The sequence below is a fragment of the Electrophorus electricus genome, chromosome 17, assembly GCF_013358815.1.
Source record: "Electrophorus electricus isolate fEleEle1 chromosome 17, fEleEle1.pri, whole genome shotgun sequence".
NCBI classification, from domain to species: domain Eukaryota; kingdom Metazoa; phylum Chordata; class Actinopteri; order Gymnotiformes; family Gymnotidae; genus Electrophorus; species Electrophorus electricus.
In genome coordinates this window covers 10313780-10328568 of record NC_049551.1, presented here as the reverse complement: position 1 = coordinate 10328568, position 14789 = coordinate 10313780, and the positions used below count along the sequence as shown (strand labels likewise).

The following is a 14789-nucleotide window of genomic DNA, read 5'->3' as shown; positions in this document are numbered from 1 at the left end:
ACAGTACAAACAAAACAAAGCAAGCTACGATAAATATATCGGTTTAATTAAGGGTCTTTTTTTGTAACAAAAACACAAAAACAGGTTTAAGGTTTTAACAGGTTTTAATATGTAGTTAAACATTAGGCACTCATTTTCCCTTCTGCTTTCTCCATGACTTCATGAGGTTATTACCCATGACGTAGATTACATAAGAACACAATCCTGCACAACTCGTTTTACTACACAACTCCCGCGGAAACAGTTTGGCGTGTTGCTTTGGAGGAGGTGACCATATCACTTCTACCACAACTGCGTACAAGGCCAGCAGTTAAATTCTGTAAATCCTACACTAAAATATTATAAATTAACGCATTAGGAGAAAAACAAAACCCAGAACAGTGTAATACTAAAGTCAACATACTGGAACAGAATAGTTTGCCTGGATACCAGGCTGTTAGCTTCACTGCAGACATTACTAACTCCGGGGAACTGTCTGAAGCTGAGATGCGGCAGTGTCATCAGGATGAGCCTGAGAGAGCGCACCCCACCCCCAGGGGGACCTAGCCCGGCCCCAAGGGTAAGGGAGCCCCGCCACACATATTTGTTCACAGTCTTAGACGGAGGGGTTCCGAGAGGGGCGAGGAATGGGGCGGCAGAGGGACAGGGCCTGGGACTATCGGGGACTCCTCAGTGGACAAAACAGAATGAGTTGGTCCCTGCAGCAGAGGCTGATCCTGGACAGAGGAGGAGGGGTCAAAGACTGCGTCAGCACTGACTGATAGGTCACTGTACAGCATGCTGGGACTGTGGTTCAGGATGAGCTCTGAGTCAGAGTCTTGCTGCTGGGAGAGAGAACACACAGAACACGACAGCACCACACAATATAACACAGCATTCAGCCCAACACAGTACAGCATAACACATCACAGCACATCACAATACACCACACCACAGCATAACAGAGCATCCAGCACAACACAGCACAGCATTTAGCCCAAAACAGCACAACACAATACATCACAGCACACCACACCACACCACACCACACAACACATTACACAGCATCCAGCACAACATAGCACAGCACAACACAACACACAGGGTTCCATACACAACCATATCAGTACAATCCATATAATTGTTATTAATCTGAGTATACGGCATTGTGGGTGGAATTGTGTCTGTGTGTGTGTGTGTGTGTGTGTGTATGTTTGTGTCTGTATGTGTATGTGCTTTCACCTCATAGGTCTGAGAGCTGGTGAGGCAGTGTGCTACAGGTGCGCAGCAGGCAGGCAGAGTGGTGATGAGGGGTGGACCACTGTGGGTGAGCAGGGGCTTCACATATCTGGACATCACAGAGTCAAGCAGAACTCTAGGATTTGGGTATAGAAGCCTGGGCCAGATTGCTATTGGACTACTGTAAATCGCCTCTGAAAAACTACTGTGGCTGTACAAGAGCACCCTCTGCTGTCTAAACGTGCAGTGTCAGACCCAAACCTTAACAGACTCCAATCCTGTGACAGTGACAGACTCCAATCCTACTATTTCCTGGCCATTTTCCCTTCTTTAATGTATCAACCTAAGTCTTAGTCCTCACACTATCTCCCTGAGAGTGAACATTCCCTGGTGTGTGTAAAGTCTCATACTGAGTTGGAACATGCTCCAGTGAATGCTGAGTAACTGATCAGTTAGTGAGTAGCCATGCATATTGTTGAGTACTGTTGACTGTATCTGTATACTGAATCCATAAGGGTTGGCACCAGGCCGAGGCCCCCTCCAACCACCAGAGGGAGGCCTAGAGTCAACAATACCACTAATCAGGTTTAACACCCAACAGCTGGGCTAGACCTTATATAAGCCCAGTGACCCAGTCATTCAGTGCTGGGTTTTTGATAAAGTTTTGAGCCAAGCTCCTAGCCGGTAACTCTGGGTATTGAGGTCTGTGAGCCCTTGTGCTATGCCTCTTTTCTGTTCTGCGAGGGTGTCAGTGTTTTTACACGTCTCCTCCCTTCTCCAGTTTTCCCCTCTCGAGTCTGTCTCTCTCCTGAGGCTTCCCTTAGCCATTCAAGTTCCTCCCCGTTTTCTGGTTTTGTTTGGGAACTTTTAGTTCGAGTTTTCCCCAGTGCATCGGGGTTGCCATTTCTTTCCGTGGCGTTCTTTGTTCTCCCCTTTTCCACGCTCACCGAGGTGTTTCGTTTTTTCCTCTTGTTTTACTTGATCCAAGCTCTAACTGTTCTGCACACGAGTCCACCATTGTTAGAGCGTGGCTGCTCACCTGGTAGGCTGTTGGTGGTCAAGCCCACCTTACAGAATCATTGAAGGATACTTGTGGTCAAATGTGTACCACAGTCTGAAGAGCCAGGCGGTGTCACGTCTACCAACTGTTCCTACTGTTTCTTCTGACCCTGGCACCTGACACAGAGAGACAGTTTATAACATTTAATGTATATATTTATATAATAACATTGGCGTTTGTCATTTGGGCTATAATCGGTTGTAAAGTATATGGATGAATCAAGCTTTACAGTCAACACACTGAATGTTTGTAGGATGAATAGTGTTGTGGAAACAGGCTGGTTCACACCGACAGCAGCTCGAACACTTACAGAACTTTCTTGCTCTTCCTCAACCCCCACTCTGAAAAGACAGAAAAGCAGAGTCATGCATCACACAGTTCCCAGTATATGATGGAGACAGACAGTAGAGACGTTACTGTATCCACCTCATCGCACACACACACCCTCAGACTTTCACCTAGACTCATCATCATCAAGTGAATGAGTGTGTGTGTGTGTGTGTGTTTGTGTGTGTGAAGTGTGTAACAACGGTTAGCTTCCTGTATATAAAGGTGCAGAGCCTTTGTATTTTTTGGTTATCTGAGGTGATCTGGTGTTGATGCTGTTGCTACTTCATACATTCACTCATGTGACGATGATTTTGGTGAAATATCTCGGAGACCCTCAGGGCTGTGGTCACCCTCAAGTGCTCCCTTTTAGTTATGCTGCTACAGACCTTCCTGCAAGAGCTGCATTCTGATTACTGGCCCATCTATTCTATATAGACTGTTCATTCGTTCATCTTTACAGATCTAACTATATCTTTCTACTTTATTTGTGTGCTACTGCAGAGATGATTCCAACACTGGTTTAGACATGCTAGTCAGTGACAAAGCATCTAAAATGGCACCAGAAAATATCCCAGTCCTCCCAAAAGATTAACTGATGCTGCTCATCCACCCTAGACCCACCAGTGCAGATGAACGTGCAAGAATGTGTGAGTGTGTGTGTGTGTGTGTGTGTGTGTGTGTGTGTGCGTAAGAGTGTAAGTGTGTAGGAGTGTGTTTGTATATAAAAGTGTGTGAGTGTCTGTGAGTGTATATAAGAGTGTGTGTAAGTGTGTGTGAATGTGTGTGACTGGCCAGGTTTTCGGATCATGATACACGGCTCATGATCTGTTCCCTCAGATCCTTTGGCACTGCACTTTTAAGCACTACAGTGCATTTTTATTTATTTTAATTCTCAAATTATTCTTAATTTACTCATATGTTTAATTTGATTTTATAAAATGTATATTCTTTATTTTTTTTCATTATATATATATCTTTTATATATATATATATATATATATATATATATATATAATATATATAAAATATTATATTATATATTTTATATATAAATATTACATATATACACATTATATATATCTTATATATATCTTTTTTTCATTCAGATTTCATCACTTTAATCTTTGATTTCTTTAAATTAACTTTTATTTTAATAAGTAGCGTTTGTAGTGTTTTTGTATTGCAGAGACCTTCCCAAGGTGATAGCACTCTAGATGTACTACACTTCATTATTCTTCTATATCTGATGTAAAGTACTTTGAATTGCCACTGTGTATGAAACGTGTTACACAAATAAACTTGCCATGCCTTGTGTGTGTGTGTGTGTGTGTGTGTAAGAGTGTATATGTGTGTGTGTGTGTGTATACCTGATCTTCAGGAAGGATAGCATGGGGGTTGTGCCCCCACCAAACACCCACACTGTGAAGAAGACAATGAGGAGAGTGCTGGAAAACATCATCTGCCTCGCATATGTTGCTGTGTCCCTGATCGACAGGGCAAAGGTCATGGCTCCTCGTAACCCTGGCAGGTCAGAATGACACAATTTCATCAGAGGGGTGGGAATAGACTCACTTGGTGGTTTTTAAACAGATGGTTGTGGCAATCTATTCTCTGATGAAATGATGATTCATCGTGTGTAGAACTATGCAAAGAAAGAAAGAAAAGTACTGTGAGACGACTAGTTGCTGTGTGATTTGGGTTTTACCTGCAAACATCATCACATGCTGGAAGTTGAGGCTGATGGCATTGGTGCGTCCCAGATTGAGTAGGAACGACAGGGGGTAGATATTAGCTGCTCTGCCAAGGAATATCGCCAGCTATGCAGTGGAAACAGCTGTCAAGGATGTTCTGAAAAACTATGTTCAAAGTATATTTATATACACACATTAAAAGTTTCAGAAGAAACAGATGTGAGAGCTAAGTTTCTTATTCAGGATACAAAGGCTCCAGTAATGAAAACAGGGTTAAACACGTGCTTCTGGAATGAGAAGAGTGTCAACCCCATGTAGGAGAAGATAAAGTTTTCAGCCAGGAAGTTCAGCAGCTCAAACAACTGTTAGAGAAAATGCAGATATGAATGACCAAACAGTTATAATTACATATGAATATGCACACTCTATGGCTTCTTCCATGGCTGTGGTGGACATTTAGCTTGCTTAGGTATGTCTGAGGAGAGTAGAGTGTGTTTTGTGTCATGGCATTGCTTGATCTGAACTCATACACTGCTCAAAAAAATTAAGGGAACACCTGATCATCACAGTATAATGGCAAGTCAGTTAAATAGGGGATAACAGTCCATGCAATTAGGAAGCAAAAGCTGTTGTGAATCATTTTCACCTGCTTTGGTGCAAAACAAAGTGAAAACAAGTGCAACAGCAAGACAACCCACATAAAATAAATGGGTTTGCAGGTGGGAGCCACAGTCAATTACTCTTCTACCGTCCTTCCTGACTGGTTCTTCTCTACTGTACTGTACTTTTGCGTTGTAGCGTGAGACATTGCCTGCAGCACATACAGGTAGTCCAGCTCCTCCAGGATGGCACATCATATATGCCACTGCAAGTAGGTTTGCTGTGTCTCCCAGTACATTCTCAAGAGCATGGACGAGACACAAGGGCATGGGCCATTACGTAAGGAGAGCTGGACAGGGTTGTAGAAGGACATCATCCCAGTAGCAGGACCGGTATCAGAACCTTTGTACAAGGGGGAACACTAGGAGCTGTAGGACCCTCTGGGACGTTACGTATCAGTGCAGCCTATGCCGGCAAGTAGCACCACAGACCGTCCAGGAGTTTGCTGATGCTGAACCAGGTCTGGGAGGAGAACCTCCAGGACACTATCTGCCATCTCATCAGGAGCAGGCTCAGACACTGTCGGCACGTGGGAACCAGAGACACATCAGAGTCACATGAGTTGCCGTGATGAAAGTCACATAAGCTGGATCAGCCTGTAATTTCAATTTTTTTTACTTTCATTTTGGTTTGAGAGATCTTGAGATTTCAAAATCTGATATGTGATTTGAGTGTTCCCTTATTTTTTGGGCAGTGTATGTAGGATGCTCTAGTGTGTCTGGGTTAAATGTTTGCAGGAAATTTAGTGTAATGTCTACTACAGCCAGGGAAAGAACCTAAAGTATAACCCAGGCAGATCCCAGATGAACCCCCAAGGTATGTTACCACTTGGCTAATATGTAATGAAAACATACAGTGAAGGGTCAAAACAGCCACAGTGCCGTTAAAATAGAGCTCCCCACCCTGGCTGTATGGTGGAATAAACACAGACCAGATTTAATTAGACAAGGCAAATGCAAGTTTCCTGACTCAATAGTCAAAAATTGTTAGATATGCTTGGCCTAACAATGTAGAGTGAGTGAAGTGAAAAAGGCAGAACCAAAAAAGGACTAAACAATATATAACTCCTTAACCCTTAAACAGTTAAGTATTTGATTATTCAATCTAATAACTTAGAGAGGGAGAGGGAGGGAGAGAAAAAAAGGTGTGTGTGTGTGTGTGTGTGTGTGTGTGTGTGTGTGTGTGTGTGTGTGTGTGTATGTGTGTGCTTGCGTGCAGTTTGACCTCTTTGGTTCGGCTCTTGGACTCTGCAGAAAGGTTGTTGTAAGTGTAGTGAGCCTGTGTGATTCCACAGAAGAGTACAGCCACTACACCTACACACACACAAACGTAAACTGCTCTTATGAGAAAATGGTTGTTATTCAACTATAAATTAATCATGGCAACTACGATAAATTACACTCTGCTTATGCATTAGAAAAGAGATTTATTCTTCAATTAGATTTTAATTAATTTAATTATGGTTGAGATGTTTCATGGTTGCTCATAGTTACCAGTGATGCTGCATGCCTCAGCCAATAAGAACGTGCTCCAGGACATCAGGAAGAAGAGGGCAGTCTCCAGCAGGGGAAAGTCCCTCAGCCTGGTAAACTTTGTTACCTGAACACCAGCATACAGTGATGAACACACAGCCAGTCAGCATACAGCGATGGATGCACACAGCTAATCAGCATACAGTGATGAACACAGACAGCCAACCAGCACACAGCAAAAACAACTCTGTCCATTACGGAAATGGTCACCAAAGGAAGATGTTGCTGATGGACTTTACCAGAGCAGTCAGAACTCCAGCAGCAGAGCCCAGTACGAAAGAGCCACTGAGGACCGCCAGAAACACCCCCAGGGACGTCAACATGGCACGCCCATCCAACGCCTGGCTACTTTCTCCTGATGGCTGGTATGCCACAACAGATCTGACAGGTGCAAGTGCACACACACACACACACACACACACACACACACACACACACTGCTGCTTGCTCAGATGGCACATGGCAAAGACAGAGACACTCTTCTGCCTACTGGTAATAAAGGGTGTAATTACAGATACCTAAATATTTAGCCAATATTTACTGTTAGCATTAACCTAAACATTGACAGAAATGTACAGTTAGAGTTAACCTACATGCATGGCATATATTCACTCTCTATATACATGACATACACACACAAGTAGCCTGTCATTAGTGTGCAGCTTCTGTCTCAGGGAGGAGTTCCCCTCTGAGGAGCAGGGTCAGAGCAGGACCTGGGCCCTTAAGCAAGCTGACCTCTGACTGGAATACAGGGTGTGTGTGAGATTGTGTTGCAAGGTGTGACTCACGATGACAGCACGATGGCCACAGCATCGTTGAGCACACTCTCCCCAAACATCAGTGCATATAGGTCAACGTCCACCTTCAGCTCACTGAAGATGGCCAGAACAGTCACTGAAATAATCCTCAGTTAATACACACACAGCGAGGGAAATGTTGAGAACAACCATGACACTGGTTAACTAGCAATCAAAGCATCAGTTTGTCAAACTTAATTTTAACTCAGTATTATTGTGGTAAATAATGGTGTGCTATGTTTTTAAATGATGACCTGGCCTTTCTAAAGCAGAATGCATGATGAGACCATCTGCAAGACACTACCTGGACCTGAAGAACACTACTTGGACCTGCAAGACACTACCTGGACCTGAAGAACACTATTTGGACCTGCAATACACTACCTGGACCTGCAGGACACTATGTGAACCTACAAGACACTACCTGGAAGTGCAAGACACTACCTGGACATGCAAGACACTGCCTGGATATGCAAGACACTACCTGGACCTGCAGAACACTACATGGATCTGCAATACACTACCTGGACCTCCTACAGTGCACTACCTGTTCCTGTGGGGCATGACCTAGATCTGCAAGACACTACCTGGATCTGTAGCAGAGATGATGGCCCCAAAGAATAGGCAATCTGTGAAGAAAAAGTCTCCATCCAGTTGTCCAATTGCATTCATTAACGCCACACAGCCGTACATGACCAGCCTGCAAAAACAGCAGTGGAACTGTAGTGCTTTAAAAGTGGCACAACATTCTATTTAAGGTGGCATTTACAATTAACCTAGAGGTGGAGGTATCTTCATTTAATGTCAGCTCTGTGAGGAAATTTTGTAGAATTAAAGAACTCACCCAATAACAAATGAAGAAATCACAGTGCCTACAAAAGCATAGGTAAGGATGGCGCCCAAATTTCTAAAAAAGTGCCTCTGAAAAAAATACAGACAATCACATTACAAACTGTTCTAAAGATCATTATAACTATGGCTTAAACTCACCTAAACTTGTTTAAAACGTGTTAAACTAAATGTGTTAAACTGATAGCACAGTTACCCTTTTGAGGCTATAGCCAGCATGGAAGATGATAGGTGGCAATAAGATGTTGAAAAACACCTCCGGATCAAAAGTGGCCTAAAAGTGAAGTAGATCTCAGGGTTAACACAGCAGATGAACTGAGCTTTAGGGCTAGCAAAGGAGCATAGCACCAGAAACCAAAATTAGGGCCTCCTCCTGTAAAATCAAGAAAGATCTGAATTGCTGTATTTTCACTTCAGCAAACGTCCCATGAAGACTAACAGGAACAGCGGTGCACTTAGCAGTACGCCAGTACCACTTAGTAGTACCTTCCTGAGCATGTCTACACTGGGGAGGTTGTCGCTGCTCCTGCTGTCCACCTCCCCTCTCAGCTCGTACTCGTACAGGTGCCCACTGACGTTGAGTAGGAGGGAGCTGGGTCTGGACTTCCCCACACAGGTCAGTGTGCTGTTGCTCACATCCGGCTGGACGTGGACCCCAAAACGGAGGATCACACCCACTAAGAGGCCTGGAACCAACATGAGACAGATACCTACTCTGCACACTTTTACACTTTTTATTCATAATAATAATAATTATTATTATTATTATCATTGTTATTATTATTATTATTATTGTTATAAAAACACCCTGGACAGTTACTTTGAGTGAAGCCCAATGAAGTGGCAGAGGGCTCTGCTATGACTGACAAGCTAAAGTATTAAAATTCAAAGACAGGTACATTCAAGTCAGTCAATGCAGCCTTAAGGCATCAGTGTAGAAATGTAAGTTACCATATTTTCATATTTTCTCCACTAAGTGAAAAATGTAATGGAAAATATTCCCTTGGTTCCTTGTCAGGACATTGTTTTGATCTGACCCATTCAGTGCAGGTCAAAACATATGAGGAAATAAATCATGTTTACAATGGCAACAATTACAGATAGCACTGAGTCAACGCATATGTCAAACATGCCAAACAGTTTTTTGAAGAAACAGAATCAGTAAGACGTTTTCTCATGTAGTATCAAAGATAGATGCAGCCACAGAGACATAAATGCATTGCAAGCTCATATTCCAGCATCACCTAGCTGGCGCTTCCATTTTAATTATGAACTACACTCTGTCTTTGCTTTGGTCTTAAAGATTTCCTGAACAAGAATGACTCCGCCCAGCACCCCCTTCCCACAGACTCCGCCCATCGTCGCTTCTCTCAGACTCCGCCCAGCACCCCCTTCCTACAGACTCCGCCTAGCGTCGCTTCCCACAGACTCCGCCCAGCACCCCCTTCCTACAGACTCCGCCTAGCGTCGCTTCCCACAGACTCCGCCCAGCACCCCCTTCCCACAGACTCCGCCCAGCACCCCTTCCCACAGACTCCGCCCAGCACCCCCTTCCCACAGACTCCGCCCACCACCCCCTTCTCTCAGACTCCGCCCATCACCCCCTTCTCTCAGACTCAGGCTTCCCCAACATCCTTGTCAACCCATTAATTAATGTCTTGCATGCCTATAGTAATCATAGCCATGTTTATCCACATATATATGAAACAGTAAATATATAATATAGCATTAGACACATGCATTCTACAAGACTGCACACGTATACATAAACATATAACTGTGTGTAACAATGGGTTGTGCGGCATGTACAAAGACTGCCTGAAGGAAACGTTTAGCGTTTCTTCCAAATTATATAAGTTCCTGAATCTTATTTCTGACTTCCTAGACATCGTCTCTGGTGACCAACTATCGTTCCTACTGTTTGTATGTATGAGGGATATATGGCTTTTGGAGGGATACAGGATCCGATGTTTGATTAAGCGGACTGAACATGGGGCTGTTACTACGGCGTGGGGATTGGGGTCAAGAGCGGGAGAGCAGGAAAGAGAACAAAAGTTTCAGTCCGCACACAACATAGCTTAGGTTTGCTATCTGGCTACTATCAGAGTTAACGAGCACGACGAACAACTTATCTATCCAACATCTTTAGATTTTATTTTTTTAATTTTAAAGTTTAGATTTTTTTTCTTACCATAGATCATGGCTAGTCCGGTTTCGTGCAAAAACCTGAAGCGTCGATGTTTGAAGAGCCATATAGTTAAGATAGTAAGTGTTAGCAGAAGTGTAAAAACGAGCACTTTTGTGCTGTCTTGTCTGTGACTTTCCTCCGCTTGTCTCTCAGTGACTGCATCAACAAGACCAGTAGTCTCAATTCTAGAAAACAACGTTAGACACAAAAAACAACATATAATACAGTTTCGTGAGCCAGTGGCCCATACTTTTTGGAATCCCATTGTGGAACTTGTTAACAGAGTAAACTGTCGTCTCCGCTCAGCTACAGTAAAACTACACCGAAACTAAACGGTCACGCTATTTTCTTGTTGCAAGTACACTTCCGGTTTTTGATAGCCTGGGTCAAAAACCCACAAAAAAAGTAAAAATATGTTAGAGTGCTCTTCTAATATATGGTAGAGTGTAACATTAAAATAGAATTAAAATACAATTCACAATCGAACCAATTAAATAATATTGGCCAACAAAATAGGTCGAGCTTATAGTAAGTTGTAAGCTGAATTCGAATCAGTTTTTAGATTCGAGGCTAAAAATACACTTAAAATGTGTAATAAGATAGTTCTGAAATGTATCATGTATGGGTGTTGCCTAAATTTGACATCTGTTACGAACCCCAGAAACAACCCTCAGCCCCGCACAGCCACGCCCACTCGCACACACACCCGGTCTGACTCACCGGAATTCTAGCACACACCTGATTCCTATTCCCCTCATTACCAACCCCTTTAATAAGCTTCTCCTACTCTCATACTAGTCGCGAAGTATTGCTTTCCTATACGGCGTACGAGCGTTTCCTCATCCTGTGTGGTTTCCCCGTTATTGACTCCTGCCTGCTTTCTAGACCTCGTCTCCTGCCTGACCCTCCGTCACCTCCTGAACGCCACCCCGTGTACGACCCCGGACCGACCCGACCACGCTTACCTGTCTTACTACACGTATTAGTACGGTTGCTAAAATAAAACCTCTGCAACCGGATCTTCTTCTACGTGTGTGCATTCATTACAGCATCAGGAACATTCCTATTCAGTATCCAGCTAAAACGAATCCACTTTCCTTGGTACTGCTTTTCCATAGTACACATAGTGAAAACTATGCGTGAGAAATTCTGAAAACATATTTGGATTCAGCGGATTCATTTTTTTGTAGGAAGCAAAATCACTATTGATCAGTCTAATTAAGTAAATAAATAAGTAAATGTTAAAAACTTTAACTGCCTTGGTTAACATGTAGCAGAGAAAATATGGACGCTAACTTTATATAACGTACTCTTATTTAATCACTTAATCCTCTCTAATCCTGAAATTCATGGAATTTCATGAAATAAATGGATTTCAGAACCTGGGACAGCGCCTTTCCTTACCGGTGTTACGTAAGATTCCCGTTATCTTTCACAAATCGAGTCCTCGGGCACGCACGTTCATCCGACGAAGATCGCCGCCGCTAGCAGGGTTAGTAAAAATCGATCAAAGGGTCTATTACGCCTCAATTTACTGTCCAGTCAAGCGACAATTTAGACGTTTCAAGTTTATAGCTATGCTAGGTACAGCTGTGGTTTATTATTTGCTTTCTTACTGATATTCGAATTCTCCGTTCAAAAATGAAAATTATGCTAAAGTTATTCATTTGAAATGAATTTTTTTTTTAATTACGCGACAATATTTACTTCGGCATTGCTACATAATTAGGATAATTAATAATTAGCCTATATTTATTTCTTTTAGAGACGACGTATGTGATCCACATAATTAATGTTTACAATAGACTTTCTCGGAGTTATTTTTGTAAAACTGAACATATATGAGCTCCGTTAGAAAGATATAATATTTCTAGACATTTTTGAAGTTCAAACAAATTTGCATAAACTAATCTCGCTAAAGGCAATTTTCGCTTGAGGATAATGAATTAATAAAACAGCAAAATCTTAATACGGCCAACAGAATACCGTATTATGAAAATGAACAAACTTAAACTGCACACGTGTCTTCGTGTCTTTCTGGTAGTTTTCTTCCGTCTAAAGTGAAAGCTACTACGAGGAGCCCCGAACTGTGGTAGATTTGGTAGATTAAGAAATGGGGGCGTGTCATAGCGGAAAGCGAGATTGTCGTTGCAGAATCGCCTGAAACATTTACCCTGTTCTAGCATTTCCAGGCAAATTCTGGACAATTGTTGAGGATCATATAAGGGTATGTACAAGGGTATAATAATCTGATACCGAAAATATTTAACACGACCATATGTAAAATCAAGTAGACAGTGATACAGAACCAGTTAAGCCTCTGGACTTGTTATTCATTATTCCATGTCTTTAAATGGTAACAATCATTAATTCGTTTGGCAGAATATCCAAATCTAATTCACACTGCATAGTGTATTTGGAAATGCATGATAACAATGACCTACACTAACACTGATTGGTTGATTGATTAATGCTATAAGGTGAAAAGGGTGAATCAAATTTAGTTCTGAGAGTTTACGTAAATTCATGCAGTATTCCCACTGTGACAACATGACCCACTTTTAAAGACACAGATATCATGCCTACATGTAGGCCTATTGGACATTCCCATATGTACTGGATAACTCTTTTCGGTAGTTGTTGATCCAACAGTTGACCAAATATAAACTAAACTCGAGTTTATGTCTCATGGAAGACAAGCATCGAGACCATTTTCGGTCCTGGCTCAAAGATGGTGGAATTAACTTCCACTTGCTGTCTGGACAGCAGAGTCCCTTGCAGTCTTCAAATGCAGACTGAAGACCTATCTATTCGTGGAATATTTAAATGACAACTGATCGTGCTCCTATATTGAATAACTAAATCAATACTTATTATAGGGTGTTTTTTATACACTGATGTTGTCTTAGAAACTCTGGTACTTATTGTTTATTGCACTTATCATTGTTTAAGATGGACCTTATGTATTTGTACTTCTAGGCATCAGCAGTGATCCCTGTATTTCTACAGTATTCTAGTTCATTGGTATACTGGACTCTGACCTACTGCACTGGCCAGGATGTATTCTATGAGTAAATGACAAAGCACTTTTGTAAGTCGCTCTAGATAAGAGCATCTGCTAAATTCCATAAGTGTAAATGTAAATGAGTTTAATTTGACAGACCCCACGCTTAATAACATAAATGTAGTATATAAATGTAACCTATTGCTGACCGGCGTGGATGATTCTTGGCTATCAATTTGACTTTTCTGTATCAGTATTAGCTAAAGGTCTGAAACCTAGAATACAGGAAGTGTAAAATCACTGCAGATATGCGATATAATTCACAGTTTATTATAAGTATATTATACATGGTTGGGACTATGATAGACAATGCCATTATCCATCATCTATGGCTCACAGACATTACAATTTTGACATGTTTTGTGTAATTAGTCATTTCAGTTGAAATTACTTAGTCATACTATGCACCTGTTAGTCATAGCATTTTTTAAAATTCTGTGTGAATACCTATAAGCATTTAAAAATAATACTTTCAATAATGCTGTATATTATTGTTATAATGTATAATGTATCTCTCCAGTACCACAATCACTTCATGGCAGTGGGGATACATGTTTCTTCAGTGTGAGCATACATTTAAATGTAAAATTATTGCCTAAAAATGGAAGAAATGCTTTACTGAATACTTTTTAACAATAGACTACATAAAATAATGTTATACCAGGTTTAAATGAGCAATTCTTACCAGCAAAAGTAGCAAAAATATTTATGAAAGTGGTTATTTATTCTTTTACTTTTGTTCGTTTTTTCTGAACATTGTGCAGCTCACATGAGATTAAGAATGAAATTTCTTTGTAATGATCAAATGAGCCAGTCTATAATCCAGTGTTGGTCTCCCACATATAGGCGGCCATGTTTAAAATAGATTTAGTAAACATCTGAAACAGCCAGGCCATTATAACATAATGGCTGTTTCATAACATGAAGACAAATAATTGGAAAATGATTTTAAGGGATGTTTAAAATGCTCTTTTAAGGGATGTTAAAAATATATATAGCACGTTTTTTTTCGTTGCAAAGGCTCAATTAATTAATCGTTAATTAACGCTTTCAATTAATTTGTTGAAGAACTCTTGAGATAAATGTAAAAGAAAGTGTATAAAAATGTATGATGCCCGTCACGATTAGTCCCTCCCAGCTCCCGTGTTTCGTGTTTTCCCTGTCTTATATATTTACGTTACATTCCGTAGTTTCGTTTTCTCCGCCCCTCGTTTGATTTTCCACGCCTGTCCCTCGTTTCTGGTCTTGTTAATTCCATGTATTTAAAACCTGTTGTGTTCCCTCTGTCGTGGCTGTTTTGAATCCGTGCGTTGGTGTTCCTTGTAGTTGTTAGAAAATTTGAATGTCTTAATACCTGAAAGCCCGTAGCTGCCTGTTTGTAAGTTTTGTACTCCGTGCCT

General features: G+C 41.5%; 1 protein-coding gene across 3 annotated transcripts; it reads right to left on the bottom strand.

The window, feature by feature from the left end:
* Positions 1-85: 85 nt before the first annotated feature.
* slc9a6b (solute carrier family 9 member 6b) lies at positions 86-10865 on the bottom strand. 3 transcript variants are annotated; one of them, XM_027007187.2, is made up of 16 exons: positions 10329-10865; positions 8624-8823; positions 8334-8411; positions 8133-8209; positions 7876-7988; positions 7280-7385; positions 6731-6872; positions 6453-6558; positions 6184-6272; positions 4548-4661; positions 4314-4425; positions 3976-4129; positions 2589-2619; positions 2309-2394; positions 1222-1327; positions 86-824 (listed from the first exon to the last, which is right to left on the bottom strand). In XM_027007187.2, exons 1-16 carry the CDS (start codon positions 10588-10590, stop codon positions 588-590), a joined length of 2013 nt encoding a protein of 670 aa, XP_026862988.2. In that variant the 5' UTR covers positions 10591-10865; the 3' UTR covers positions 86-587. The 3 variants fall into 3 exon arrangements, with proteins under 3 accessions (XP_026862988.2, XP_026862997.2, XP_026863003.2); XM_027007196.2 differs by having other exon boundaries at positions 86-821; XM_027007202.2 differs by having other exon boundaries at positions 86-716.
* Between the last annotated feature and the right edge of the window lie 3924 nt (positions 10866-14789).